Source organism: Tricharina praecox, assembly GCF_024521635.1.
Source record: "Tricharina praecox strain CBS 144465 chromosome Unknown BZA05scaffold_18, whole genome shotgun sequence".
NCBI lineage: Eukaryota > Fungi > Ascomycota > Pezizomycetes > Pezizales > Pyronemataceae > Tricharina > Tricharina praecox.
In genome coordinates this window covers 548,200-576,018 of record NW_026250420.1, presented here as the reverse complement: position 1 = coordinate 576,018, position 27,819 = coordinate 548,200, and the positions used below count along the sequence as shown (strand labels likewise).

The following is a 27,819-nucleotide window of genomic DNA, read 5'->3' as shown; positions in this document are numbered from 1 at the left end:
TTCGGTTTTCGGTTGTTGTCGTTGCACATTTCATTTCATCCGCATAGCGTGACTACTCGCTCGCTCGGCTCACATGGCGTGGAACACCGGAGGAGAGGAGGAGGAGGAGGAGGTCACTGGTGGCTGAGTCTGGGGCTCTCCCTCGACATCGCTGGTGCTCGTCTGGATCGACAGGGGCGATGGATGGATCGGCGCGACCGCGGGTCTGGGCGCGACAGTGGGGCTCGTGGGGCTCTGGTTGCTCGGAGACGTGGGCCTCGAGAACGACGGAGAGATGACGATGGTTGGCGTCGTCGGAGAGCTGGGCACCGAGGTAACCGGGGACTGCGGGCGACTGGCACTGGCTGGAACGTACTGGGGCTTCTGGTAGCCGACGGTCCTGACAGGGCTCTGGGGCTGCGAGCGGATGGCAGGGCTCTGGGGACGCGAGACAACCGGGCTGTGGGGACGCGAGACAACCGGGCTATGAGGGCGCGAGACAACCGGGCTATGAGGGCGCGAGACGGGACTCTGAGGGCGCGGCGACTGCCTTCCTGCAGGAGGCGGGAAGTTGACGGGTCCTGGAGAGCTGTGTCCGCCAGGGGAAGGGAATCCATGGGGTCCGGGGCCTTGCTGGGGTCCGGGGCCTTGCTGGGGTCCGGGGCCTTGCTGGGGTCCGGGGCCTTGCTGGGGTCCGGGGCCAGCACGAGGAGCAGGAGGAGGACCACGGGGGCCGGCACTTCCTGGGGGTGGGCGAGGCTTGAGGGGGTTCTGGGACAGACAGGTTCTGGGGCAAACACCCTGCTGGCTGCGGTCCAGGCGGCTACACAGCGCCCATCCATCGTCGTACTCGTGAATGATACGGACGAGCTGACCTTCACGAAGCTCCAACTCGTCTCCCATAGTGGGAGCAAACGACATCTGCACTCGGTGGACAGGTCCGTTCGATGGATTACCTCCAGCGCTGGGAGAGGGAGAGCCAGCCGGCGAACCAGCAAAAGGCGAAACGCCGATAGACGAGTCAGTGAATCCGGACGGGGTCGGCGAAGAAGATCGCTGTTCTCCAGGAGGGAGAAGCGGGCTCACACCGTTGGAATCCTCGGCCTGGGGCAGGGGCTCGTTGTTGAGTACCAACGCTGGGGGAGGCTCCTTGCGAGACAGTGTGCGAACCAGATGCGTCTGTCGGGTTTGCTGGGACTGGTCTGCTTGCTGGTTGGCGGCGACAAAAGCTCCTCCAGCAGCAGCAGCAACTACACCGGTGGCAGCGGCAGCTCCGAGAGCACCACCCATGTTGGCACCAGTGGCAGTATCAGTAACGCCCGTGGTAGCACTAGGTGCACTCGCAGCAGGAACACCGAGAGTGCCTGCGCCAGTGACAGCAGTAGTACCAGCTGTAGTAGCAGCACCACCCATGAGATTCGGCATGAACTGAGTAACGGGGCGCAAGGACACACGAGGCGCACGTTCGGACGTTATGCTAGGTGCGATACTCCTCTCGTCGTACTGTGAAACGGCCACGAAGGGGACAGGAGTTCCGTAGGGGGAGTTCTTCTCTCCGCCAGCACCTCCAGCCGCAGCAGCCTTTTCATCCTCAATGTTTCCATACGCCAGCTGTTTCTTCTGCTTCGACTTTCTTCGGTAGAAGAAAAATGCGACAAAGCCAACGATGACTAAGATTGCTACACCAGCACCAGCCAGACCAGCGGTTGCGCCAGTCGACATTCCGCTTGTTGTTGCCGAGTTGCTGGCAGCGGCAAGCGAAGCGGTCGACGAGGCGGCCGAACCGCTGTGCGTGCCGGTCGCACTTGACGAAGCGTACAGATTAGCAGCACCAACAGAGCGCGATGCGCTCGGACTCGCGCTGTTTCTTGTCGAAGCTTCATCCATAGCGTTAGTAAACTTCCTATCGTGCCGTCTGTGCGCACACGAGCCACTTACCCGATGTGATCTCCTCTCTATCACTCGCCGATGTCGTCGTAGCCTTTGCTTTCGTGGAAGTCCGGGTGCTCGTCAGCTCGTCCACCACCTCCTGTGTAGTCCTTGGCTGCTCCTCCTCAACCGACGTCGCAGTGTCCTCCTCGACCTGCGTCGCAGTATTCTCCTCCTCGGCCGGCGGCAGCGTCGAAAACCCAGTGATCCTCTCGGTCCGTGCCGGGTCGAAGAAGATTGTCTTTGTGACGATGGCCGGATTCCGGACGGCGAGATGTCGGCGACGGTGGACGTTGAGGTCCCGTGCGCGGTAGCGAATATGTCCCCCCATTTTTGGCGTTATTATTATGGTGTAGTGAGCGGTTAGAAAGAGCGGCTAACGGTTGTGTGTGCGTGTGTTTGTGTTTGCGTGTGTTTGTGTTTGCGTGTGTTTGTGTTTGTGTTTGCGTGTGTTTGTGTTTGCGTGTGTGCGTTGGTTTAGTTGAAGGAATGAATGTGTTCGTTTCGATTTGTGTTTTGCTGATAAAAGAAGGGCAGCAAAACTGGTGATGTTGAAGCGAGCAAACAAAGTGCGAAGCCACGCAGGAGTTGACGGAGGGCGGGCGGATGGGGGTGGTGGAAGAAGGAAAAGGAGGGAGAGAGGGAGGAAGGGAGGAAGGGATTGGGGGAGGGGGGTGGGTGGTGGTGCTAGACGGAGAGGTGAGCAGAGGACATCCGCCAGGGTGTTGGCTAGGTGAAACGCACGAGTGATTACGATTGGCTGGCCGGGCGATTGAGGTACAAGGATTCGCCCTGTTTCCAAAATGACGAGCTGCTAATCTCGTTCACTGTCGTAAGGAATTCCAGATGGTGGGAGAGACTAGTATGTTACTAGCAGTTATCCTGGGGAAAGACCAGATGCGCCCGACACCTCGCCTCGCCGTCACGGTTATAGCAATTATTGAGCGCACTCTATCCGCCAAATTATTCACGGGGAAGCATTCGGAGGGGGATTCTGGTGTGGAGCGGATATTCAGTTACTCTGGATACTCTACTCCAGATGATGTCGAGATGGCGCAGGTACATGTGTATCTACTGGTACATGCAGACGAGACCGAACGCTTCACGACCACGGCGCTGTGGAAACCGGACGCCGTGGTGCCTTACACAAAGAGAAGGTGGTCCGACTTAGCTACTGCTGGCTGACGATGATCCCCCCAGCGCGAAAAGCAAAGCGCCAAAAGAAAAAAAATAACCACATACGGCAACACCAACAACACTACCCGCCCGCGGAAGTCACGCCGACACAGCGAACGGTACATGCCTAACTACTACTGGTGGATGAGTTGTATGTGAATATGCACAGAGGGAGCACAGCTGAAGATGGAGGAATGTCTCGAGCAAAGTGGCTGGTGACTGATTTCTGGTGGCTGATGGCTCTTCGATCATTCTTCCCCACCATCCTCCTCCTCCCGGAACATGAAAGGCCCTGATTCGACTCGGCAAATCCCCCCTATCGTCAGTTTCGCACTCGTGGAGGGAGGGAAGAAAGGCAGGAAGGAAGGAAAATGCCTGCGTGTGTATGGGTGTGCTCTGCCCATGCCCTGGGCGCTAATGCAGGAACACCACAGGAACACCACCAAATGCACACTGCACAACGCTCGCAGAGTCGCACACTGCCGAGATGGCCATCCCATCCCATTCTTCCTTCCTTCCTTTCTTCCATCTCTGCTTACTCCACGCTTCGTGCAACGATATTCCAAATTTCAGGTCGGGCTTCTTCATGGAATATCCTGCGATTTGGCGATACAAAACAAAACACTGGACTCGCGCGAAAGTCCGTAGGTACTTGGTATGTAAGAAACGAAACGAACGAAACGAACCAGGAAAAAATCCCACCAGTAAAAACGTTTCCGTTCCTGCGCGCTAAGTTACCAAGAGGCGGGCGAGATCCCCCACCGCCCACCGCCCCACCGCTCAGGTGCGTACACCGGTACCGTACGTGGTAGACGCTTCCCTGCGCTACCGAACGAACGGCGAACGAATGAAAGCCACTCAGCCCAGTGCCCCACGTCATGTTCCTGACCACGATGCCGCAAGTCCGCAGGTTTCAACGGGCGGAAGTGATTGAGAAATATGCATGGAGGATAAATGCAGTGCCTGTACAGTGGATTCATACCCTGGACTCCTGGAAACATGTCAGCCACACATTCATTGTGCACGACGTTCTCACGGAGGATCACTCACCAGCGAAGTCCAGCCCTCCGGAGTCCGTACGCACCGTGCGATGCCGGAACGTAGGATGTAAATTGAATTTCTCTCTCTCTCAATACCGGAACGTTCGAGGCCTCAAATCCGATCGTACTGGTGACTTCACACGACATGGCAGACGGTAGGTAGAGCACTCTAGTCGGGCATCTCGCAGCGTCTCCTCAGTCCTATGGGAATCTGCCGCAGTGCCGCGAGGACTGGAATGTCGAAGTCCGTAGTTGTTTGAGGGAAACAGTTCATGTAGTAAGTATAGTACTACAGTACATGATAGGCAGAAAGTGATCTACTCCCCGCGCCGCTTAGTTAGAGCCAACCCGCCCCCGCCTCGCTACCAAACGACGCCGCCGGAGGCTGGTCGGACCCTTTCAAGCCTCTCCTCTAAGTAAGAACAGAAGTGCGGGCATAGTTATGATTCGTCGCCGCAGGCGGACGTTTCGCATCCCCCGCCTAACTATAGGCAGAGTACCTATCATGTAAGGGACAGGCGCACTGCCAGTCCAGCACCCTAGCACTAAGAATCTGAGAATCTGAGTTGCGGGGACGCAACGGCATCGGCAACGGTATCAGCAACGGCAGCCCGCTCCCGCAGCCGCAGCCGAGATGTGCGGAATCGGCTTCTCGGTTTGTTCCTTTTCCTTTTCGTCTCCGTGCTGTGAGTGAGCGAGCGGACGGCTTGATTTCGACGGAACCTGCCCACTCGAGTTCCCACCCCCCATCTGCACCCTCAGCCTCAGAGCCGTGCACGCCAGGAGGATGTGTGGTGTAGAGTATGACGGTGTCGACTCCCCCGTGTCCAGCAACTCTCGTCTCCGCCGCCCTCAATAATATACTCATAGATAGGTACTCTATCGCCGTCGTTCCTCGCCTTTGCCCTGCCTCACCGTGGATCCCCCTGTGGAGGGAAAATCTCTGCCGCATACCACCTACAATACCACGCCGCACTCTAGCATGCGCCGGATAGATTGTTCTCTAGAGCACCTCTATGTAGAGCACCTATCATAGCACATAGGCGGCGCTTCGCAAAAGTCTCTGTCCAGTGTCCGCTGGCTGCTGGCACCTCCCGAATGCATCTTGCCTCCTCCCAAGTCATCATTTCGTTTTCGCTTTTCTTGGCCTGGCCTGGATTGGCTTGGGTTGGGCCGACGTTGGGGACAGTCGAAGAAAAAGGGGGAGGATTAGCTGATGCCGGCTATGAATGTAGAGCACCTATGGTTCGGTGTGATGGCATGGCGGTTGCGGATGCCTATATAGTAACCAAGATGTAGTTAGTTAGCCCGAGGCCTACATACATTTTCTTTCGGTCTGGGGGGAGGAGGGCAGAGGCGAGAGGGCAGAGGAGACGAGCTGTTTGTTTGTTTGTTCGCCCGGTCGCCGCCTCCATGCGCTGCCGCACATATGTAAGTAAGCTGTAATGAAATCTCCGGCGAGAGCGAGAGGGAGATAGCGGAATCGGATACACGAGCCGAGCTCTTTCCGTCGAGCTCTGTGTAGATCTCGGGGGTCGGACCTCGGTAAGGACGCGAGGGTTAGCGGTAAGTGCTAGTACCGGTGGGAGAGTACTGTCAGCTGGGATTATTTAATTCCAGGGCTATTCATTGGGTGTCACTCGGGCGACGGTGGGTTGGACGACGGGTGACTGGTGAGAGATCCAAAAACGAGTGAGGAACACAACCGGAATCAATTGAACTGGAAGTCTCAGTCAATGATGACGATGATGACGATGATGACGATGCTGGTGATGACCATGATGTAGAGTACACGGTGATTGTCTGTTTAGGGCCGACCGACGATAGGCAGAACAGAAATAGTGCCAACAGGAGCTCAATGATTAAACAAAAAAAACAAAAAAAAACAAAAAAAGTGACAACAGGAATCAGTTCAACGTTCAACGACCGGCATCGGGTCTACATCGGGTCCCACCTTCAAAACACATCGGTCCCACCAGGTCTCAACAAGATCTGCTCTCTCCGGTGTTCATCAATGACGCCAAGTTGCCTCTTCCTTCGCGCACCTCAGTGGAGGGTAGGTAAGGGAAGCCACATCGGACCGCTCGATGGGAGTCGAGTTGGGAATCGGAGTGTGTATACTGGTGCAGGTGTTGCCATGATCTACTCGTAGGTGGGTCGTAAGAAATTAATGATTAAACCAAAAAAATAGAAGAAAAAATGAAAAAACGAAAAACACGAGGTGAGCTTGCTTTGATGTCGGTTTGCAGCTGGGTCGTACGGTCACTCGACACTCGACACTCGACACTCGACACTCCCATCCCAACCATTTAAACACCGGCATCCCCCCTTCTCGTCGCCTCTTCTTCTTCCCTTCACATCATCTCTACTTCTACCTCGAACATCCAACCATCAAACTTCCCACCTGCTCCATCTCCTCTGCTTCTACCTCAAACATTCAACCATCGACTTCTCACCTCGAAATTCCCCGCGAGTTCGTCACCACGATCCCTTCTCCTTCTCACTTTCACATCACCTCCACTTCGTCGCCTTTACATCAATCACCAACATTCAACCCTCAGACCCGTGTGGTCACCCATCGATATCGGCCTACACCCCAGAGCCCCAGTTCCTTCGCTCCAAATCCGGCGATTGCATTCATGCGGACAGTTGAACGACGAATTGCGAGTCCACGATTTGGCGGTAGCCGAACGAAAGGAGAAGGCCCGAGAGAACCGGGAAGCATGTCCGATCGTCCCCTCGCTACCAAGCGTCGTAGCCACTCCCCCATGGTAAAGGACGAGGACGACTTATATTCGCGTCCCGCCATCATGGCTCCCCAGGCCGCGGCTACCGACCCGCAGGCTTTGCAACGGGCCCACCTGCAACCCACGGTCACCGGCGAATCAGACGATATATTGCTCCCCGACTGAGTCGCTGCGAAAGACCCAGTCGCAAAGGGCCGCAACGCGGCTTCGCAATCGACAAAGCCAGGAAGACTCGCAGTACTCCGAGAGCGGCTTCAGTTTCGACGCCAGCCAGGGGACAGACGCGGGGTTTGACGCCAGCCAGGCAGTCACGTCTCCGATAGAGGACGGTCAGGCTGCGACAACCCAGCCACCAGCGCCGGAAGTCCCTAAGCGTAAGAGGGGAAGGCCACCAAGTAATGTCCGAGCTTCCCGTTCCCATTACCCCGACATATGGAACGGGTTTCCGGTAACTGAGACTACGGCGTTCCAGGATACGCAATGTGAGCTCGTAGAACCGGGCAATGTCCTCGGTGATGTCGGAGAAGTTCCCCCTGCTCCGAAATTATCTGCCGACTCGGCGCGTAGGATTGTTCTGGAGGTACGACTAGCTCTAGAATGCCATAGAGCCTGGTTGGTGCATAGACGCAAAGATGGGCTGAAGGGAAAGCCCATTCTGCCGGGCGGGTGGATTGAGGTGGCCGCTTCCAGAGCTTTGAATATCCGGAGTGTTGACGGCCTCAAGACTTTGACTCGGAAGTTCCCTCTCGGTCAGTACACCGTTATCGGCGACCGCCTGGCGGACGCGACGGGGGTGGGGGTGGGGTTCATCATCTGAAGGTTCGGAGGTTACGCGAAATTTGTGTGTATGGTTTGGTTATTACTTTTATGTTATTGCTTTTCTGTTGTTGCTTTTCTGTTCTTGTATGTTCGTCTTGTCGGCCTGTCTCTTGTTCAATCCATTAGACATCATCATTGATCATAGACCACCCGAATAATTCATCACACTTCTATTTTTATCTCATCCCGCTCTTGGGAGTCGGGTCTCAGCAGCCATGAGATGGCGCTCTGAGCTGTAGCTACATAGCTAGAACCTCCACCTTTTCATCCTCATTTTCTGCGTGCCCGTCCCCGGGATATACGGCACCCAGAAATTTTACATCGTGAGGATACCATACATCGTGAATCATCTGTTGCATTTGGCGTTATGTAGATAGTAGAGCATCACCGGTCCCAGCGGACAATTGCACTTGCCCAAGACGGCCCTCAATATCTCCGATTACTGCTCAGTTCTCACAAACAATTCCCCCAGTGAAGACCTCGGCGAAGACCAGCCGTCGAGTCCGAAAAGAGCCCAGTGATGGGAACTCGCCGCCGCTGCCCGCCACCTAGAAGTGTTCCGCTCCTAAGATGGCCCGTGGGAGTTCATAGTACATACGGTACCCTTCACCAAGGGTTCAGTCGTACACAGATCCGACCACTGACCCGTGTGCCATCTCCATTTCCTTCTCCGTTTCCATCTCCGGAATCACGGTCGTGGGGCGTCATGCCACGGAGACGGCCAGCTCGAGCGTCATGTCATGCCATGTCATGACCCGGTACATACCTCATATAGTACCGGCAGCCCTCAACGGCAACAAGTTGTGGGGTTGAATTGAACTGAAGCTTTGTTCAATGATTATGGCAATATGCATACACTCCGAGTGAGATGAGAGAGAGAGATATCTTCCTGTTTAATTTCCGAGTGAGATGTGCTGAATGAGATCCATCCACTCCGCTCGACGGAACTAGTGATATCTCGTGTTTCTAGCCAAAAACCACGCAGCCGTGATGGGATGGGCGATTTCCGGCGACTGGTGGGAGCAGGAAACGGATCGTGTATATATCTAACATGGCATGGCCGAGCCCGGTCGAATACATACCTTCTAAATGACGAAGCCCCCCAAAAACCACAAAATTGTGCAGCAAGCAAGCAAGTAGTCTATCTATACTTGACAGAACCATCCCAACATCTCCATATATACCGATCAAGCAAACCCAGTACATCTAAACATTCCAAACCCCCCAGGAAGCCATCTTCTAAATATCTATACAAACAAACAACCGCCCAAATTAAAGCACCACTAAACTCATACCTCTATGTAGTTACCCCACAGAAAAAAAGGGAAAAAAAGAAACCGAAGGAAAGGAAAGGAACTTGAACAAATCTATACCGTACAAAAACGAGAAAAATCAAACGCCGTAAGGATATCCATCCATCAATCCACCCACCCATCCAACATCTACCATCTACCATCTATCCCGCCCGCCCAATTACATCAAGTTACCCGCCCACCAAACTTCCCCCCCTACGCCGACACCTCCATGACCACTGGCGCACCCGCGACCACCTCCTGCACCTCCACGGGAGTCTTGCTCCTAGAGTTGAGATAGCTCAACCACGTATTCCAACCTAGACTCGCCACGCCGCCGACGAGGGCACGATACTCAATAGGCACGAGTGCAAAATTAACCGTGCTGACAGCGGGCCAAAGGACGAGGCCATCCCTCCAAGCGCGGGGGCCGGTGGTCAAGATCTTCTCGCTGATATCATGGAGACTCTTTGCCTCGAGCAAGCCCTGGACACCAAAGAAGGCGACCAGGAACACGGGCGTGAACACAGCCTGACTCAGTGCCACGCGCAGGAATATCGCCAGCTTTCGCGGCAGCGTCAGGAAGCGGTAGGAGATACGCGTGTACCAGGCGTTGACGGGGATGGCGAGGAGTGAGCCTGTGAGCGCCATGCGCCCCGTCCGCGCGTAGTCGTAGGAGGCGTCTGCCGACGTGGGAAAGAGTAGCTGCGCGTTCAGGTCGCCGAGCGTGTTGATCGTCGTCGACGTCGCGATTTGGGTTAGCCAGGGGTGCGCCCGCTGAGAGGCTCCGTAGAAGACGAAGAAGCTGGTGATTGGCGCGGCGACACGGCGGAGGAGCCGCAGTGGGGCTTGCGAGGGCGGCGGTGGAGAGGTGTGGGTAGCTCGTGTGCGCAGGGGGGAGCTTGCTGGTTGCCGGAAGAGGAGCCGAGGGCGGAAGAAATGAAGTTTCATAGTTGCGGCGGCGAGGGTGTTGAGGTGGTTTTTTCTGGCGAGGGGTTGAGCTTCGGAGGGAGAGAGGTTGAGCTTGGGAGGGGGAGAGGTGCAGCTTCCAAGAACGAGAGAACGAGAGAGTGTGCTGTGTTGGCAGTTGGCGGGGAAGAAGAAGAAGAAACGAAAGAAATACGGAGACAGAAGATTGGCTTGCTGTATGCCCCCAGCTTACCTATCCTTGTCGGAGACGCAGGGGCGATCCACCCGAGTGATCCGTGACACATAGCCACGCAGCTTCTATTAGAGTAGGTATCTCCTAAAGCACGTAACTACGGACGCCAGAGCTCTCCAGATACATACCTCATATCCACGGGCATTCCCTCCCTCAGCCACACACAAACGACATTCGCACTCCCCACAGCCGGCCGCCGACGTATCAACTATGGTCCTCTCCTTCATCCTGATCCAGAACCGCCAGTGCGCCCCCGAGGTCCCCAGCCAGGTAGCTTCCATCGCAACTGACAAGCGCACAGGGGGAAAACGCGGCTCGCAAAGTGGTACGCGCCATACGACGTATGTACGGACCTCCATCCCATCCAATCCATCATACACGCTTCCCCACGCTCCCCCCCCCCACTAACTGCGCCCACCACGACAGGATGAGGAAAAAGTGAAGCTCAAGGGCGAAGTCCACCGGCTGGTCGCCCCCCGCGACCAAAAGTACCAGAGCAACTTCGTCGAGTTCCGGAACAACAAGATAGTGTACCGGCGATACGCGGGGCTGTTCTTCTGTGTCTGTGTCGACGCGAACGATAACGAGTTGGCATACTTGGAGGCGATACACTTCTTCGTCGAGGTGCTAGATGCCTTCTTCGGGAATGTCTGCGAGCTGGATTTGGTGTTTAATTTCTACAAGGTGAGTGGATAGAGCTGAGGGCGAATATGGGCCGGGGAAGGCTGATGCGTGCCGATAGGTCTATGCTATCCTCGACGAGGTATTTTTAGCGGGGGAAATCGAGGAGACAAGCAAGCAGGTTGTGTTGACGAGGCTGGAGCATTTGGACAAGCTGGAGTAATGAGGTGGAAGAAACGAACGATGATCAGAAGACCAATGAGTGTGTATCTGCAAGATGCTCTATTCTGTATATTTACATCCGTATTATACAAAGTAGTAATTTACACGAAAATACACAAAGAACGCCACCACCGTGCGAAGCGTGCCACATGTAACTAAATCTACACCACAACCGAGCGCTTTCGCGCGGGAAACTTCCGCTTCTTCGCGCTCCTCCCCTGCAGATCCAGCTGGAGCTTCGACAGTCTCCATTCGCACGTGTCTTGAAACTCACATGACCCACCTAGGGATGTTAGCCCAATGTACTTGCGTTGACGATAAGTGATCCCGCTCACATTTCCATGCATCCTCGATATCGACACCGACCGTGCTGCGCTCACCATTCCACCACTTCATAACCTCGACCAGATGCGCATCTAGCGCCTTGTCATCATGCTTCAGCGGCATGAAGCCGATCATACTCCCGTCGGCCTGGCTGCGGTAGGAGACGCCCGTCTCCGCCCCGATGCCGTCCATGCTCTCCTCCGCCTGCCGCCGCACCAGCTCCCACATCCCCCAGATGGAATTATGCTCCAGCAATGTTTCTAGCGAAATTCCACTATCCAGCCCCGCCATCTGGGCGATAAAACTGTCAGAGAACTCCACGCCGCCGTCCAGCTTGAACAGATCCAGCGCCTTCCCGAGATCTACTGTTCCCAAGTGCATGTGCGATAGCAACCGGTGGTACAGCATCAGCTGGATCGCGGTGGCGCGCACCTGCGAGGACGACGGGAGGGAGCGCGATACTCGCGTTTTCGTATCCGAGAGGTACGCAATTCTTTCACCCATTGGTGGAACACCAAACGCATCGGTTGTATCCTCCTCCCCAAGCACAATCTCCGGATCTTCCTCCCCGGCTACCCTCTCCGCCGCCGCCGCCGTCGCCGCCGTCGCCGCCGTCCGCCTCCTCTCCTCCGCCCTCGTATGCGGCGGCACAAACGACACCTCATCGACGATGCCCTGGACAAAAGTATTGCCGAGGAAGCCAAACACGGGCAACTCCCTGGTCAGCCCGTTATGTTTGAGGCTTGCCAGTCCCTGATACATATTGAACATCTTGAGCCCCCAGGCATCCTCCCTCTTTGAGGAGACATCGACGGGCACGGCGGTCTGCACCTGCTCCTCGAGGGCCTTGTGCACCTGTGTCCCGCGGCGCATCTGTGGCGTTTTCCGCTTGAACCCCCGCAGCAGCGTGTATTCGAACTGCTGCTCGCACCATATGTTCGAGACCAGGTCTGTTACCGACAGTGCTTTTCGCCGCGAGCGGAAGCGATCGTAGGGCGAGCGCGTGTCTTCGGCGGATGGCGAGGAGAGCGATAGGCTGCTGGGTTCAGGCGTGGCGGCGGCGCCGACGGCTGCGAGCTGGGTTAATGAGATTGTGCTGCTCACGGAGGCTGCCGGGATTACCCACGGATTGCTTCTGTGCACTCGAAATACTGCGAGTCTGCGTCTTCAGTGCTATTGGACTCCTGGGAGAAAGCGCGTGTGCTGTCCGTGGGAGGAGGAGGGGACACGGAGATGCACTGGGGTAAAGTTGGGTAGACGATTGCCACCGCTGCATCGCCATCGTTGCCCGCATCGTGAAGTCGGACTTCGTCTGCAAAATTTGCGGTCGTGGGGAGCGTATATGCGGATGGAGGATCCAGCAGAAGGAGAAGCTGCTCGTCGTCGAGGTCTATGTCGCTACCGTAGTCAGAGGCGGCGTCTTGGTGATCCACGCCCATTGTTTCTGCTAGCTAGTTCGGAGCGCGGGGTGGCTTTTGAATCGGAATCGAAGCGCGTGGCGGCCGGGTTAACGTCTCTCGTGCATGTGTATCGAAGCAGTCTGCCCCTGAGGCTTTAGGCGTAGGCGTATAGCTCTAGTGGTCATGCTATGTATGACGCGTTGATTCGGCGGCGACGGATGGGGCGCGGGAGTCCCCATGCACGACAGCCCCGCTGAAAGCTTGAGGAAGCGACTCGGGTGGTAGTAATCATCTCAGAAGATATGCATACTACCTACTCTAATCCTACCGTCTTCAAGAACCGCTAGGAACTCCCATATTCATTAAAATCTTTGGCATGACTCGCACAAAAGCCATGGGCTATGATAATCGCAATTGCTTGGATGTGAGGCACCTGTCACTGGTCAGAAGCTATTCACATTCATTTCGCGCTGACGGGTGACGTCCATGAACGCTTCCCTCATCTGTACATAGAGTACTCTAGAATAAATCTCCCCACATCCATTACTGTTACAATACATATTCCCGGCAACCACCTCCAAAGTCAAACAAACAGACGAAAAACACAACAGAGCAAGTAACCGCCAGTCGGGGAGGAAAAAAAAGGAAACAATATTTATATCAAAAGATAGTACAGATGCTACTTCCACTTCCACTCGAGCACCATCTCTTCAGTAGTACAAATGAAATCCAGATATCCAGCGATGCAGACAAGACGGTAAGACAAACATAGGAAAATGCGAGTGCAAACGGTGAGCTTTTAGCTCGTAAACAAAGGGAAGGCAAAGAGCGACGACACAACACAACACAAACGACCAATTCATTACACCACTGCTTAACTGGCCACATACTTCCCGCTCGCGATTTTCCGCACAGTGGTCACCGAGCTCCATGTCACCGCCGGCTCAGCGCCGTTGGTGCTCTTGTCCTCGGCAGCACCGGCATCCGCGAACGGATCTGCTTCTTCCTCATCCTCCGCCACCGCAGGCTTGGTCGCCGTCATCAACGACAACGCCAGCCCACTGCCGACGGTGTCTGCGTCCTCGGCTGAGATCTCCCAGCGCACCTCGACAGGTATGGCGCGGGCTAGGGCATCTGTGGCGAACCGCGCGAGCACCTTGCCTCCAGCGTTCTCCCCCGAAGGATCGAGCGTCAAATCGCCTAGTTTCCAGGCCAATCGACCCTTCTCCCGCGAGAAAGTGCCCATCGGCTTGCTCTGGCACGAGGATGCATGTGCCCCCTCGATTCCGGCGATGAAGATGACGTTTCGCAGGACGATCGGCTTGGTGCTGCTGTTCAGACGGTGATAGTTCATGTTCGGCTTCCAGTTGACGATTACGGAGCTCTGGTGTGCCTCTAGTCTCCATACGGGGGAGACGATGATGGGGGCGAAGGTTGAGAGGTTGGTTTCATCTACGTGCACCCTGTATCGGAATGCAACTGAAGTCCTATGGATGTTCTGGTTATTCACCGTGTACTCTCCTGACCGGTCCGGGATGGTGGAGATGAATGCAGGGTTCGGGGCAACCTTCTCCAGAACGGAAAAGTTGTCCATGCGAATGATGGATGATGGTTCCTCGCCGCCTGCAGGTGGGTTGTATGCAAGAGCAATTTCACCCGCCACGACCGCTTGCGTTACTAGACCAGCCTCAAAGGTCATGCTGACCGACTCGACGAGAGAGGCACACAGACCAAGTTCCGTCAAGTCGGGGTGCCGAATGGCCGCCGCCTGAGCCAAGCTGTTTACCGATCTCGACGATTTTATTGAATGAGTATCGGAACCCTCTTCAGACATAGCCCCAGGCGTTCGCGAAGTAATCCGCATGGGTGTGAGTGGCGGTGATCCGGTGAGATCTGGAGTTAGTTCCGGGGGATTGGGGAAGAACATGGTATTCCGTACATCACGGCGCCCGCGAGTCTTTCGGGACACAGTGTTTTGCTTTGTTCTGTCAGTAAACAGTAGGTCACCGGAACACTGGAGACACATACAGCACGTAGAGTATTAGCTACTTTTGACAGAGCGGCATCTGCCTCTTCCTCTTCCTCGCGGATGACATCATTCTTGATCTCCACCTTAAACTGAGGCTGGGCATCCCTACGATCAATTAGCCCGGCTTTTTTCGAGAAACGGCTGCCTGAACATACTCTCCAGACCCATCCATATCCAAGGGCGAGCCTAAATCATGTACTGGCGGGGGTATTGTGAATCCTTCCGAGTCGGTACGTGGCTTGAAATCATTAGCCGCTCGCCATTTCTCAGACCGAAAGTTATCCTTACCTCCTCCGATGTAGTCACCATTACAGATGGCGGGCCGCCCGAGGAAGGGGGCGGTGATGCGAGTTCGTTTGCAGATATCGGTCGCTGGTCGCCATTGCCGTTGCTCCGCGAGGCAAATGTAGGCACATCCCTATCGCTTAGAGGTGAACCTGGGACGCCTAGAGACCTTCCGTCCGACCTGATGGAATCGTTTCCTCTACTCTGGGGAGATGTTGGTAGAGGCGGCCGTGGTCGCTTGTCGGGGGAGGAAGATCTGTGGAACATGCTGTTGCGATTAGATCGGTTTCGGAGCACTGTGCCTAATCGCTTGAGGCCTAGACCTCCGCCGCCATGGTTTCCTGCTGAAACGGTTAGCATAGCACACAAGTCGGACTCATTGACCTCGGAGACCCACCAGAGGCAGAGGCACCTCCTCCCGAGCCTGAAGACTGCACGCTAATAGAGTCATCAGTCACGATTGAAGGAGTCGCGGGGTATGATGGGCCGTGACTGGCTGTCCGGCTCTGTTTTCTCTCGATTTTGTGTTGTCCGAGCGTCGCCTTGTTCGCGAAACCCTTGATCTCATCGCTGGTGTTGATATCGAGGATCGCAGTCAAGGTAGCCTCGGCACCCTGCATAGTGCTCTGGGCGTGGTCTAGTTCTAGGGTTTGAAATCGCGTTAGAGCATCGCGCAGACTGTTGCATCGCGATTCGTCTGCAGCTTGTAGCTTCTCGAATACAAATGGTGCCTGGCTGTCCCACTCGGCGTTTGCATTGGCTAACGCTGTAGCAGCTTCCGCCACTTGCTGAGCCTTCGCCTTCTGTCCTCGCCTCCTGAGCTTTTCTGCCCGATCCTCAGCTGCATCAATCGCCTTAGCCGCTGCGCTCAGATTGGTCTCCATAATCTTCATGCTCGACCACTCCGCATTCCTGCTCGCAAAGTCGCGGATCGGTCGCTCCGCCTCGCCTTCAAGCTTCTGCGAGAACTGGTGATGTGTGACTGCCAACGCCGCTGTAGACTCGATGATGCGCACCCATGGCCCCGAGAAGACTCCCAAATCCGACCCGTCGCCGGGGAGTGGCCTCTTGGCCAGTTTGGAGAGGGACTGCGCATAAGCATCTTCGACTCGTCGTCTTTCCTGTGTAGATTCCAAACGTGAGCTTCGTTCCGAGCTGGATACACAACTAGGGCGGCCGCGCGGCGTCTGTGAATACCTGTAGCCATTCTGCGATCTCGGTATTCAATGTTTGTCCCTTGTGAAGTCTGTCGCGAAGGATTTTAACAGCCGGAGAAGCTGGTACCGATGCCTATGAGACGGTTCGCAACTGTCAGTCAACACCATTTTACCTAGGCGACACCATCGAATACAGGAGGGGCAAGGAGTGAGTGAGATCAACGGACCACAATGGCAGGGTATTCAGATCGTGAAAGCTCCATCTCAGTCATCTGCGCGCGCTCAGAACGCCGCCTTTCGCGTTCGAATTATGCCGGCACTTCGATGTTTACGTTCTAAAAGAACCGAGGAGTGTGGTGGTGGTGGTAGTGATGGTGGTAGTGGTGATGGTGGTGTGTGGAGAAGTTGGATTCGAGAAGGCCACCAGAAGCCCGAGATGTCGCTTCGCGGTTGATAGCGTCAAGTAAGAGCCGGTTAAAGGTAAACCGGCCTACGTGCGTAGAATGGTGGGTCGGGCGTGGAAGAACTTGGAAAGGGGAGGCGTCGTGTGGAGTCAACAAGCCGCGGCACAGTAGAGCTGGCGTCGTTGTTATCGGAAAGGTGAACCACGGCGGGAACTCGGAGTAGCAGCGGCGGACAGCGGCGATGAGGAGACGGAGGATGACTCGGGTGTGCCCAATGAATAGTCCATCAAGTGGTGTGGGGATTGCGCAGTCAAGAAGAGGTGAGTTATGAGAGGTTGAGCAATCAGATAAATTCAATCGAGACGCCCTCTCTGCTGTGCGTGCATATGCCTGCTGGGATCGAGCAGTACTCTAGGAAGAATCTGGTCAGCTTCCGAAGTTACCGAAAGGCGGAAAAAGGGGAGCCGCTCTGCGGGTTTTATTCCCCCACATCACAGATGACTAAGCGAGGAGAAATGCGCCTATCGCGTTTACAGAGGTTTTGCTAGCTGGACACAGAGCTGCACTCCGCAACTTAGGGGGTTTGCGACATGTCCGGTCACCTTTTCAGTCATCTAGTAGGCGCCACTGTACCAGGCAGGTAATGAGCAAACCCCTCAATGGTCGTCTTCTTCCGTGTGTATGTACTTATCAAGTTCTTCTGCAGCTATGCTTACACAACAGCGAGCATGTCAAATCCCACCATTCCTTTGCATATATCGAGTGGTAAAGACTGGAATTATGGGTGCATGTTCCGTGGAACTTGTGGTTAAACCACAACACAATTAGCAGAAGCCCAGCTATCTCGATTTCTCCGGGCAGGTATCCGGCCTGCCCTTCAAGAGGCAACGTAAGGATGATTCATACGCCCTTGTACTAAAGTCATCGATCAACCGTGACTGCCCGAGCCATGAAGATTGTATGAGGGGTATAAGTATTGCGTAATGGCTGTCATAATCGAAGTCTTCGCTAGGAACCATCGACTACGAGGCTGAACATGGTAGCATTGCTCCCGACAAAGTCATCCTAGCAAATCGCCATCTGGGAGCCTTGTCATTCTGGGAGCCGGGAGATTTGCTTTTCGTTGCAGAGGAAGATTTCATTGCATACTTTTTAGCGAGCCACTTCGTCACCTCGGAAAGGAATCCATCAGCCCAAGGTCCCCGAAGCCCGAACCTTCGTGTCGATCCAGCTACGCGTCGGTCTTTCCCCTCAATCCGCAGCCCTCGGTCCTCCTTGGTGTTATTACTATTATGTTCTTGTTATTGTAGTTACTGCGGTACTAGTGGTCGTACGACTTCACACGCCATCTCCGTGCGTGAATTTGTGGCACAGGCTCCAACTGTGGCGCATGAGAATTGGCGGAACATCCCGGCGATTCGCCAGATGTCCCTCGCCCAAGCTCCTATCGCATCTGTCCCTTGAACGCAAACAACGCCAGGGCCACATTCATCCACGCCCTACATAAAGACTGGAAAATACCTGTTTGCCGAAGCTTTGGTTCTCTGCTCATTCGCATCGCCAACATCGCCAAACAAGCAACCATGAGCGACGTACCATGGCAGCAGAGCGTTGGGTTCTCCGAGCGAATGGCCGTAGTCGACCAGATGTGCGTACATACTTTAGCTGTCACCTATCCGTTTTCTTTCCGTGGAATGTTATGCATATTGACAATATGGTGTGATGTCCACCTAATTTAGTGCCGCTTCACTGGAATCCGCCGACGCACAGCTTCTTCGTCCGGAAGCAATGTTGCGAGCCCAGCAGGAGGAGTCTAGATGCATGGCTGCAGCCGCCACGAAGGTATGTTTGTCCGGTCCCTGTCGCACGAGCTATCACTCACCACATCTCCAGGAGGACTACATCCGCCTCTGGAAAGCCAGACTCCTCTCGCTCCAGCAAGCCGCAGCACGGCCACAATCAGAGGATGACAGCGATAGTCTCACCAAGTTTCCCGCCGATGAGCCCACCCAGACCATCGGACCATACAAGACGGCTGTCCCATTCGAATCCGGGATCTTCTCAACCATCTTCAAGGCCATGCCAACGATGACCACGGTGGGCAGCAAGCGCTCTCTCGTAGCGCTCAAGGTGACCGTCACCTCGATGTCACAGCCACCCCATAACGCAAAGCGCGAGGCCCGACTCCTCGCCCTCGCCGCGGACCACGACAATATCATCTCCGTCCTCGAAACATTCACACTCCCGCCCTCCACCTTCGTAATGGTCCTCCCCTTTCTCCCACGCACCCTGGCCTCCCTACTCTCCGAACGCCTAATCACGCCCCTCCGCCTACCCTCCATAATCCACGGCATCCTCACCGGCGTAGCACACCTGCACTCCCTAGGCATCCTGCACCGCGACATCAAGCCGAGCAACATCCTCTTCTCCTCCCCCACCAGCGGCCCAAAAATCGCTGATCTGGGGATTGCCTGGCACGCCGACGATCCCGACTGCGAGCCTGCCGACGACAAAATCACCGATGTGGGCACGACCTCGTACCGCGCGCCTGAGCTCCTCTTTGGCTACCGCAGCTACGGCACGGGGGTGGATATGTGGGCGCTCGGCTGCGTGATAGCGGAGTGTTTGCACCCCGAGCACGAGGCATTTTTCGATGCGGGAGATTTGGGCAGCGAACTGCAGCTCGTGGCGAGCATCTTCCAGAAACTGGGCACGCCGGATACACACAGCTGGCCTGAGTCGCGGGAGCTCCCGGATTTTGGGAAGATCATGTTTCATCAGCGGCCGAAGCAGGAGTGGGAACAGCTTTTGCCGTGTGCGAGTACGGATGCAAGGGATTTGGTGGGAAGCCTCCTGGTGTATCAGGGTAGTGATAGGTTGAGCGCGAAGGATGTGAGTGATATCCCGTTTACCACGAGTTTTGAGGCACGGCTGACATACAGTGTAGGCGCTGGATCATAGATTCTTTGATGGCGCTCGTGCGGATTGATTTTTACTTGGACTTAGACTTGGAATTGGATCCACCTAGATAGATGTGTGGAGAGATAGTGTCCGTTACGGTTTTGAATCCGTGGGCGAGAATTGATTCAATCGCTGCGCTTTGTGGACTGAATACTGAAGATACCTAGGTGATATATTGTGATTAGGCGCAGTACGGAGTGCAAAAAGCGGACACCTGTAGCGCCACCGCTAGATGATACGGCGCCATGACGTTCTCCCCGCAATGTGCTAATGCACTCTACAGGCCCCCACTCTGCAGATCGCAGCCCGCAGCCCGTCGGCTTATGTAGATGCAGCCTGTTGGATGTCGACGCTGGGACGGACCCAGACTGCCAGGTAATCCACATTGAACGACATTCCTTACATCAAACGTTACCATTTCACTACGAGATACAAACACGCTCCTTTTCATCCAAAATACGTCAACACAAGAATCAACACAATGCTATGTCTTCCTAATGATTACTCCTTCCCCGGATTATTCCTCCTTCTGCACCGCCCCCTTAGCCACAGTCCACATATGCTCCATCCTACCCCTCTCCAGCCTCTCCTTCGCCATAGCATCGGTGGGACACCTCTCGGAAGAGAACTTTCTAAATCCCTTCTGTTTCAGCTCGCCCTCCCAGACGAGAGTACATCTATTTTGCAACATGGGGATATCCGCGCCATGAGTGAGCTGTTCAGTGGGTGCTTCCTCGCCACCCTCCTGTGGTTCAACCTCCTCCTTCCAGTCGATACGCTGCATCATCAACTTCTTGTATTTGTTGACAGCGTAGGGGCCGCCCTCGACGATGACGAGATTGAACTTGGGGCTGAAGATGCAGATGCCAGTGAGGCCGAGTTGTTCAGCGTTCTTGTTGATCTTGAAGCGGTGTTTTCCGTTGGCGAGGGTTTCAATGCGGAAGACGAGACATTGGATGCCCTTGGACTGGTCTTTTTCTTGGTTGATGGCCAGCTTTTCGTGTCGTTGCTCCTTTGTAAGTTTGCGGTCCTCGTTGGTCTTGAGGTGATTCTCTAGACGCTCGCGGATCTCTTTGTTGACGCGGGCTTCGACGGCGGTGGGATCCTTGACGGCTTCTTCGCCCAGCACGCGCATCATGTTGGACTTCTTGATCTTCGGTGGTGGTGGAGGCTCGAGTCCCAGGCGGACCTTGGCTTGCTTCTCCTTCAACTCCTCGGCACGTCGCTGTCGGCGGACTTTCTTCTGCTCCTTCTTGGTGAGAGGTAGCGGCTTCGGCGGCGGAATGTGTTTATCCTGAGGTGGCTCGATCTGGATGGGATGCTGGATGTAGATGGTCACTATAGAGTCTTCCGTGTCGACCTTCAAGGCACCAATGTCCATATCCTCATATGTCGAGTTCTGGGTAAGTCCCTGATCCCACCATTCGATGGATGGGGGTTCTTGTGGCTATAACGACATGAAGTCAGCACTCTCACTCCAAAACACCATGTTCCCATGAAATCCCAGAGTAAAATGGCCGCGACGCCAATTCTAGGAGACTAAGACGGGCTGCATATTGGCATAAAACATTCTTTGATGACAGAAAAAGGAGCAGGAGGGGGGACTAACCGCGAAAGCCTTATCCGCATGCATGTCCTCGTCAATGCCGACCTTCCTGGCTGCGGCAGCGATTCTCTTCTTCATCTCCTCCAACGCCTCCTGTCTACGCAGAGCATTGGCCTGTTCGATGTATTTTCCCTTTGGATTGAAGTGAAGCGACTTCGGGATTCTTCTAGGCTGAAGACTCTTGGCCGCGATATTGGGGTCGTGGTATGGGTTCTTTGCCGGATCGATCAAGTCAATAGGCGGCGCGCTGAGATCGAGCTGTTTCTTCGGCTTTCCTCCCCGGCCAATATCCCCCCTCCGGTTCGCCATAGTAGTCGCGAACTTGGGCATCATCGCATTCTTGCCCCGCCGTGACGACCCAGCATCAGCCGTATCGCCCAGCAACGCAGGATGCAAGCCGACGTCCAATCCACCGCGTGCCTTACTGCCATCATCATGTTCAGACTCGTCGCGGCGGAACGACGGTGTCGACGAGACTGGTCGGGACGGGGGAGCCACACTCGCAGCAGTGGATCTGGAAACAGCATTGGCGACACGCGATCTCATCGCAGCGAGACGTTCAGCCGCCGTCTGCGCAGCAGAGCCACCCAATGGGGGAGTAGGTGAGCCTGCGGTGACTTTGTTGGCTCCCAACTTCGCTGCTAGGGCTGCGGCTTTGGCGCGTGCTTCGGCCATCATCTTTTGGATTCGTTCTTGGTCTGGCCCACCAGCCTTGGGCCGTTTCGCGGGACTGACGGTTCCATCGTCAAGGGGGCGTTTGCGCGATGGATCCATTGATAGGTGGTGATTGTAGTGAGCCGAGGTGTGAGTTGAAGAGCACTCACTCTCTCTTTCGGTAGCGCGAGGTGTGAGGAGTCGATGTGATGGTTGTCATGCTGTGAGCTGGGTGCTCACCTTCAATGCCAAGTCTTGCAAGGAGTTTGGCACATCCATGACAGAAATTGGTCTAACTTTCTCAGCATTAGCGCCTTCGAGTAAATTTTTTGAAAAGGTGGGATGGGAAGGGCGCGATATCCCAAAACCCAAACCGTCAACCTTGCGCTCCACAACCCTTCCTGCTTGCCTGTCTGCTGAGAGCCGGCCTGTCAATCAACACATACCAAACCAGGAAACGGCGAACGAGCTGAAGGGAACACGGCACAATGAACGTTACCAGCCCTGTCGCCTCGGAGGTGACCAGTGTGGAGTTCAACTTTCTGTCGCCGGAAGAAGTCCTCGCCCTCTCCGTCAAGCAGATCGTCAATCCGGTCACTTTCGCAAATACACAGGCTGGCAAAACTCCGGTTCCCCTCCCCGGCGGTCTGTATGATCCCGCTTTGGGCGCATCGGACTCTCTGAGACAACGGTAAGCTCCCTCAGCTCGTTCTATGGCTGGAAGCTGCAATTATACGCGTTCGTTCCTCACAATTGCGCCACTTGCAGATGCTCAACATGCCACTTAGATTACCAGTACTGTCCTGGACATATGGGACATATCTCTCTGCCGATTCCTGTCTACAATGTAACCTTCTTCGACCAGATGTTGCGGTTGTTGCGCGCGACCTGCGTCTATTGTTTCAACTTACGGATGTCGAAAGCCGAGGTCGATCGTTACGCCTGCAAACTTAGGCTGATTCAATATGGACTGCTGGAAGAGGCTTCCGATCTGGACAACCTGCACATGAAAGCGAAGAAGAAGGGCACTGGCGCGGAGGAAGGCCCCGGCGATGACATAGACAGTGACGATGATGACGACTTGGAGAATTTCATTGCGCGCAGGCGGAAGTTTGTGGACAAGGCAATAAGCCGGAAGGGAAAGCAGTCTGATGTTTCAAGCGCCACCAAGATCAACGCCATCGCGGAGGCGAGACGTCAGGTGGTCAAAGATTTCATGGGCACTGTGGCTGGTGTCAAGAAGTGCACACGGTGTCAGGCGTGAGTGGAGGCGATTCTCTGTGGCAATGCTCCCGACTTGCTGACCTGTTGTGCAGGTTCTCTCCCGTCTTCCGCGCCGACAGTTTCTCCAAGATTTTCGAAAAGCCGCTGCAGGCCAAGCAGCGCGCCTCAAACGCTCAGCTCGGACTCCGAAGAGCGAATGCTGCGCTTGACCGGCGGAAGCCTCCCGGTAAACAGACGAAGAATGACCAACAAAAGCTTGCTCAGGTCGATGAGGGAATCACTATTGATATCGAGGAGGCTGGGTCGGAAGAAGGGAGCGAAGAGGAAGAGGCCGAGGAGGTGGAGATTCGGAACGAGTCCGGAAAGCTTCTGACGAATATAGAAGTTCACAATACTTTGATGCGGTTGTTTGAGAAGGAGAAGGAGATTACGCTGATACTTTATCGACCCCGAACGATCAGTCAGAAAGACCCGAAACCTGTCTCGGCCGATATGTTCTTTTTACACGTCTTGCCGGTTCCACCGACGTGCTTCAGGCCACCGCAGGCGGCTGGAGGAGAGATCAATGAGAATTCCAGCAACAAGGGTCTGGTCAAGATTCTCCAGGATTGCCTAGCCATCCGCGACCATAAGAACAACCATGGCGACAAGCCAAATTCGATGCAGAGGCTTATGCAGACTCTTGTTACTTTGCAAGAGGATGTGAACACCTTTATCGACTCTTCCAAGAGCCCTTTGCAGGGAATGGCTTCTCGTAATGTGGAGAATGGTATCAAACAGGCTTTGGAGAAGAAGGAAGGTCTTTTCAGAAAGAATATGATGGGTAAGCGTGTCAACTTTGCCGCGCGATCCGTCATTTCTCCCGATCCTATGATTGAAACGAGTGAGATCGGTGTTCCGCTTGTCTTCGCACAGAAGCTCACCTACCCGGAACCTGTCACCGATGAGAACTACGCCAAGCTCAAAGAATTCGTCATCAACGGACCGGATCAATGGCCAGGAGCTGTGTCGATTGAGATGGAGAACGGGTCGATTCAGAAACTGCCAGGAGGAACAATGAAAGCCGACAGGGACCGTCGTGCCGATATGGCTAAGCTCTTGCAAACACCGGATCCATTGATTGGGGACCTCCGGCCGAAGAAGGTGCTCCGTCATCTGATGAATAACGACTATGTTCTGATGAACCGTCAACCGACGCTGCACAAACCGTCTATTATGGGTCACAAAGCTCGTGTTTTGCAGAAGGAGCGCACGATTCGCATGCACTACGCGAACTGCAATACCTACAACGCCGATTTCGACGGAGACGAGATGAACATGCATCTTCCCCAGAACGCGGTTGCCCAGGCTGAGGCCCGGGAGATCGCTAGCACGAACCTGCAGTACCTGGTCGGCACCTCCGGAAAACCCCTCCGTGGTTTGATTCAGGACCATTTGGTTATGGCTGTTTGGCTCACGAACCGCGATACCTTCTTCACCCGGGAGGAATACCAACAGCTGCTTTATTCAGGATTGTTGCCCGAGCAAGGAAACGGACCGGAGGGAGCAAGTCAGCGTGTCAAGACCATTCCACCGGCGGTCATGAAGCCGAGGTCTCTCTGGACCGGAAAGCAGGTTGTCACCAGTATCCTCGAGAACATCAAGCCCAAGCATTTCGATGGCCTGACGCTCTTCTCGAAGGCTAAGGTTCCAGGTGATCGATGGTTTGAGGGTTGCGAGGAAGGAGAAGTCATCTTCCATAAGGGTTACCTGGCATGCGGAATCTTGGACAAGAATCAGATTGGTCCCACCGAGTTTGGTTTCGTCCATTCCGTATACGAGGTCTACGGCCCCGCTGCAGCTGGTCGTCTGCTCAGTATTCTGGGTAGACTGCTCACAAAGTTGCTTCACATGCGTGCGCATACTTGTGGAATGGACGATCTGCGTTTGACACCCGACGGCAACAAAAAGCGTCGCGATACTCTCAACCAGTCGCATGTTGTGGGTCGCGAGTTAGCCGTTGAGTATGTCGGGCTCAAGGAGGGCGAGTTTAAGGAGAGAGAGCTCAAGGGTAGGTTGGAAGAAGTCATAAGAGACGAGAACAAACATAGAACCCTGGATCTTAAAGCCAATGCCTCGACCAAGAACTTCACCTCCAGTGTTATTCGTCAATGTCTGCCGGACGGCCTCGAGAAGGACTTCCCGCGGAACAGTTTCCAGGCCATGACTGTGTCTGGAGCCAAGGGTTCCGACGTCAATGCCTCTCAGATTTCATGCTTGCTTGGACAGCAGGTTCTGGAGGGTCGCCGTGTTCCGGTCATGGTTTCTGGAAAGACATTGCCTTGCTTCAAGCCCTATGAGACCGATGTGAGAGCGGGAGGATATATCACAGATCGTTTCTTGACTGGTGTCAGGCCACAGGAGTACTACTTCCATTGTATGGCTGGTCGTGAAGGTTTGATCGATACAGCCGTCAAGACGAGTAGATCCGGTTATCTGCAGAGATGTCTTATCAAGGGTATGGAGGGAATTATGGTTAACTATGACAACACCGTTCGCGACAGTGATGGATCTCTTGTTCAGGTTTGACCCCATCCCTCCAGTCTGCGGGTTCCATTGGTCTAATTGAATGCAGTTCCTCTACGGAGAAGACGGGCTGGATGTGGCCAAGCAGAGGCATCTGAACCAGTACAAATTCTGCGCACAAAACATGTCTTCGCTGCTGCGACGAGCCACTGAGGACTACCGGAATGCGAACCTCTCAGGTACTCTAGAACGTCTCGCCGTTGCTTTGCGCTACGAGGAGAAGGCTAGTACCCGCGTCAAGAAGGCCCTGAAGAAGTACAACAAAAAGAAGGATCTCGGCGCGTCGGAAGTCACCATGTCGGAATTGAACCCCGCGCGGTACCTGGGTAGTGTGTCCGAGAAGTTCTACGAAAGCAGAGAAGCGTATATCGAGAAGAACCCCGACCAGATCCTGAACAAGAAGGAAGTGTCGATGGCTGGTAGGGATCTGATCGATACGCTGCCGAAATCGGAGTTTAGAACCCTCATGGACCTCAAATATCTCCGCTCCATGATCGATCCTGGTGAGGCAGTTGGTATCGTTGCCGGTCAATCCATCGGTGAACCATCCACCCAGATGACACTGAACACTTTCCATTTGGCTGGTCACGCCACGAAGAACGTCACACTGGGTATTCCACGTCTTCGTGAAATCGTCATGACAGCCAGTGCCAACATCGGTACACCGGCGATGACGCTCACCCTCCGACCAGAAGTCTCGGATTCGGAAGCCGAGCTCTTCGCGAAACGCTGCAACAGATTGGTCCTGGCTGAACTGATCGATGATGTCAGCGTCACGGAAACCGTTACCACCAAGTCTAAGACATACATGATCAGACTGAACCTTTTCCCCGCCGACGAATACGCCGAGGAGTACTCTGTCAGCAAGAAGCAGGTGCATTCCGTGTTGAAGAACAAGTTCCTCAAGGCTCTTGATACCGCTATCGCCAAGGCGTTGGATCCTAAACGTGCGAAGAGCAAGGCCCTGGTTGGTAAGGACGATGCCATGCCGGAAGTTGGTGAAAGTTCTGGACCTAGTGAGGAGGCACAGGCCCCGCGGGAGACCCAAGGCGGTGATCGTGATGAGGACGAGGACAGTGATGACGATGACGAGGGTGATGCTACGAGCGCAAAGCGTCGTGGTCAGAAGCTGGAGTCTACCAGTTACGAGAAACCCGATGCTGGTGAGGAGGAGATCGCTCGTCTGGTTGACGAGGAGGCCCCGTCGAGCGACGAAGACGAGGGACTGGGTGACATGAATGGGGTAACCGCCACCGCTGCTAGCCAGGATGAGCCTCGTACTTCCATGAAGGAGAGCGTCGACAGCGACACTGTTCGGCACTTCGAGTTCGACTCGGCCGGAGAGTGGTGCGAGATCAAGATGGAGTACCCTGCAGAGGCACCGAAGGTGTTGATGTTGGGTATTGTCGAGAAGGTCTGCAGAGACACTGTTATCCGTCAACTCCCTGGTATCGCTTCCGTTGCGAAGGTGCCTGCATCTGACTTGTCCAAAGAAGAGCAAGCCGCCGGAAAGGTATGCACCTTTCCTCTGTTTGACTACTGGATTCTTGCTAATACGTGCAATAGCGCAAGTTGGCTGTTGACGGTGTCAACTTCCGGGCTATCTGGGAGGAGGCAGACACAATCGACCTCAACACGATCGAGACCAACGACATTGCTTGTGTTCTGAGAACCTTCGGTGTTGAAGCTTGTCGGAGCAACATTGTCAAGGAGATGGACGCCGTCTTCGGAGGTCACGGTATCTCCGTCGATATTCGCCATTTGAACCTCATCGCTGACATCATGACTCGTGGCGGTGGTTACGCACCTTTCAACCGACAAGGAATGAAGTCTAGTGTGTCGCCGTTGATGAAGATGAGTTTCGAGACAACATGTCAATTCCTCAAGGACGCTACCCTGGAAGGTGATTTCGACGATCTCACGTCACCTAGTTCTCGGATTGTTATGGGCAAGATATCGGGTGTTGGAACGGGAAGTTTTGATGTGATGGTCGGAGGCTTATAATGTGTTATGGTAAAAGCGTTTGTTTTGTTTCTTTGATGCACTAGAATAGGTACTATAGTGGTGGTGGTGATGATCATAAGGATTGATTGGAGGGGATATCTTGGTGCATTTCTTATAATCTTTATTTTGAGTGGATCGGAGTCGTAGACTATTGCGAATGATGAAGATTGAGTCTGTTGAATTCCTCAGCTTCTCCAGGTGTTTTGTCGCCGTCTTGTA

At 54.6% G+C, this 27,819-nt stretch overlaps 9 protein-coding genes across 9 annotated transcripts; 4 read left to right on the top strand and 5 right to left on the bottom strand.

The window, feature by feature from the left end:
* Positions 1 to 69: 69 nt before the first annotated feature.
* BZA05DRAFT_437416 (uncharacterized protein) lies at positions 70 to 2,322 on the bottom strand (the record flags this gene model as incomplete). The annotated part of the gene is made up of 3 exons (XM_051486449.1): positions 1,918 to 2,322; positions 1,434 to 1,856; positions 70 to 1,343 (listed from the first exon to the last, which is right to left on the bottom strand). The coding sequence occupies exons 1-3, from the start codon at positions 2,237 to 2,239 to the stop codon at positions 70 to 72; spliced, it is 2,019 nt and encodes a 672-aa protein (XP_051338010.1). The 5' UTR covers positions 2,240 to 2,322.
* A 4,525-nt stretch (positions 2,323 to 6,847) lies between these two features.
* BZA05DRAFT_475243 (uncharacterized protein) lies at positions 6,848 to 7,758 on the top strand (the record flags this gene model as incomplete). The annotated part of the gene is made up of 2 exons (XM_051488176.1): positions 6,848 to 6,997; positions 7,050 to 7,758. 2 exons carry the CDS (start codon positions 6,848 to 6,850, stop codon positions 7,686 to 7,688), a joined length of 789 nt encoding a protein of 262 aa, XP_051338009.1. The 3' UTR covers positions 7,689 to 7,758.
* A 1,512-nt stretch (positions 7,759 to 9,270) lies between these two features.
* Positions 9,271 to 9,795, bottom strand: BZA05DRAFT_317883 (uncharacterized protein; the record flags this gene model as incomplete). Its single annotated transcript, XM_051480403.1, has 1 exon — positions 9,271 to 9,795. A coding segment is annotated over one exon (525 nt), but the record flags the coding sequence as incomplete, so codon positions are not given.
* A 429-nt stretch (positions 9,796 to 10,224) lies between these two features.
* BZA05DRAFT_403161 (AP complex, mu/sigma subunit) lies at positions 10,225 to 11,109 on the top strand. The gene is made up of 4 exons (XM_051484173.1): positions 10,225 to 10,389; positions 10,446 to 10,485; positions 10,571 to 10,828; positions 10,887 to 11,109. The coding sequence occupies exons 1-4, from the start codon at positions 10,355 to 10,357 to the stop codon at positions 10,986 to 10,988; spliced, it is 435 nt and encodes a 144-aa protein (XP_051338007.1). The 5' UTR covers positions 10,225 to 10,354; the 3' UTR covers positions 10,989 to 11,109.
* BZA05DRAFT_90459 (exonuclease V) lies at positions 10,844 to 12,748 on the bottom strand. Its single transcript, XM_051488781.1, has 3 exons — positions 12,438 to 12,748; positions 11,323 to 12,388; positions 10,844 to 11,270 (listed from the first exon to the last, which is right to left on the bottom strand). The coding sequence occupies exons 1-3, from the start codon at positions 12,603 to 12,605 to the stop codon at positions 11,149 to 11,151; spliced, it is 1,356 nt and encodes a 451-aa protein (XP_051338006.1). The 5' UTR covers positions 12,606 to 12,748; the 3' UTR covers positions 10,844 to 11,148.
* Positions 12,749 to 13,458: 710 nt separating this feature from the next.
* Positions 13,459 to 16,691, bottom strand: BZA05DRAFT_90353 (Muniscin C-terminal mu homology domain-containing protein). The gene is made up of 7 exons (XM_051488780.1): positions 16,410 to 16,691; positions 16,223 to 16,315; positions 15,423 to 16,146; positions 15,029 to 15,366; positions 14,896 to 14,978; positions 14,740 to 14,845; positions 13,459 to 14,689 (listed from the first exon to the last, which is right to left on the bottom strand). Exons 1-7 carry the CDS (start codon positions 16,452 to 16,454, stop codon positions 13,586 to 13,588), a joined length of 2,493 nt encoding a protein of 830 aa, XP_051338005.1. The 5' UTR covers positions 16,455 to 16,691; the 3' UTR covers positions 13,459 to 13,585.
* Positions 16,692 to 17,996: 1,305 nt separating this feature from the next.
* Positions 17,997 to 19,682, top strand: BZA05DRAFT_90344 (kinase-like domain-containing protein). Its single transcript, XM_051488779.1, has 4 exons — positions 17,997 to 18,234; positions 18,326 to 18,428; positions 18,480 to 19,478; positions 19,534 to 19,682. Exons 1-4 carry the CDS (start codon positions 18,170 to 18,172, stop codon positions 19,573 to 19,575), a joined length of 1,209 nt encoding a protein of 402 aa, XP_051338004.1. The 5' UTR covers positions 17,997 to 18,169; the 3' UTR covers positions 19,576 to 19,682.
* Positions 19,683 to 19,945: 263 nt separating this feature from the next.
* Positions 19,946 to 22,023, bottom strand: BZA05DRAFT_403149 (pre-mRNA processing factor 3-domain-containing protein). The gene is made up of 2 exons (XM_051484172.1): positions 21,157 to 22,023; positions 19,946 to 20,994 (listed from the first exon to the last, which is right to left on the bottom strand). The coding sequence occupies exons 1-2, from the start codon at positions 21,925 to 21,927 to the stop codon at positions 20,065 to 20,067; spliced, it is 1,701 nt and encodes a 566-aa protein (XP_051338003.1). The 5' UTR covers positions 21,928 to 22,023; the 3' UTR covers positions 19,946 to 20,064.
* Positions 22,024 to 22,167: 144 nt separating this feature from the next.
* Positions 22,168 to 27,781, top strand: BZA05DRAFT_355667 (uncharacterized protein). Its single transcript, XM_051481389.1, has 5 exons — positions 22,168 to 22,498; positions 22,576 to 23,067; positions 23,124 to 25,593; positions 25,646 to 27,109; positions 27,163 to 27,781. Exons 1-5 carry the CDS (start codon positions 22,296 to 22,298, stop codon positions 27,598 to 27,600), a joined length of 5,067 nt encoding a protein of 1,688 aa, XP_051338002.1. The 5' UTR covers positions 22,168 to 22,295; the 3' UTR covers positions 27,601 to 27,781.
* Positions 27,782 to 27,819: the final 38 nt, after the last annotated feature.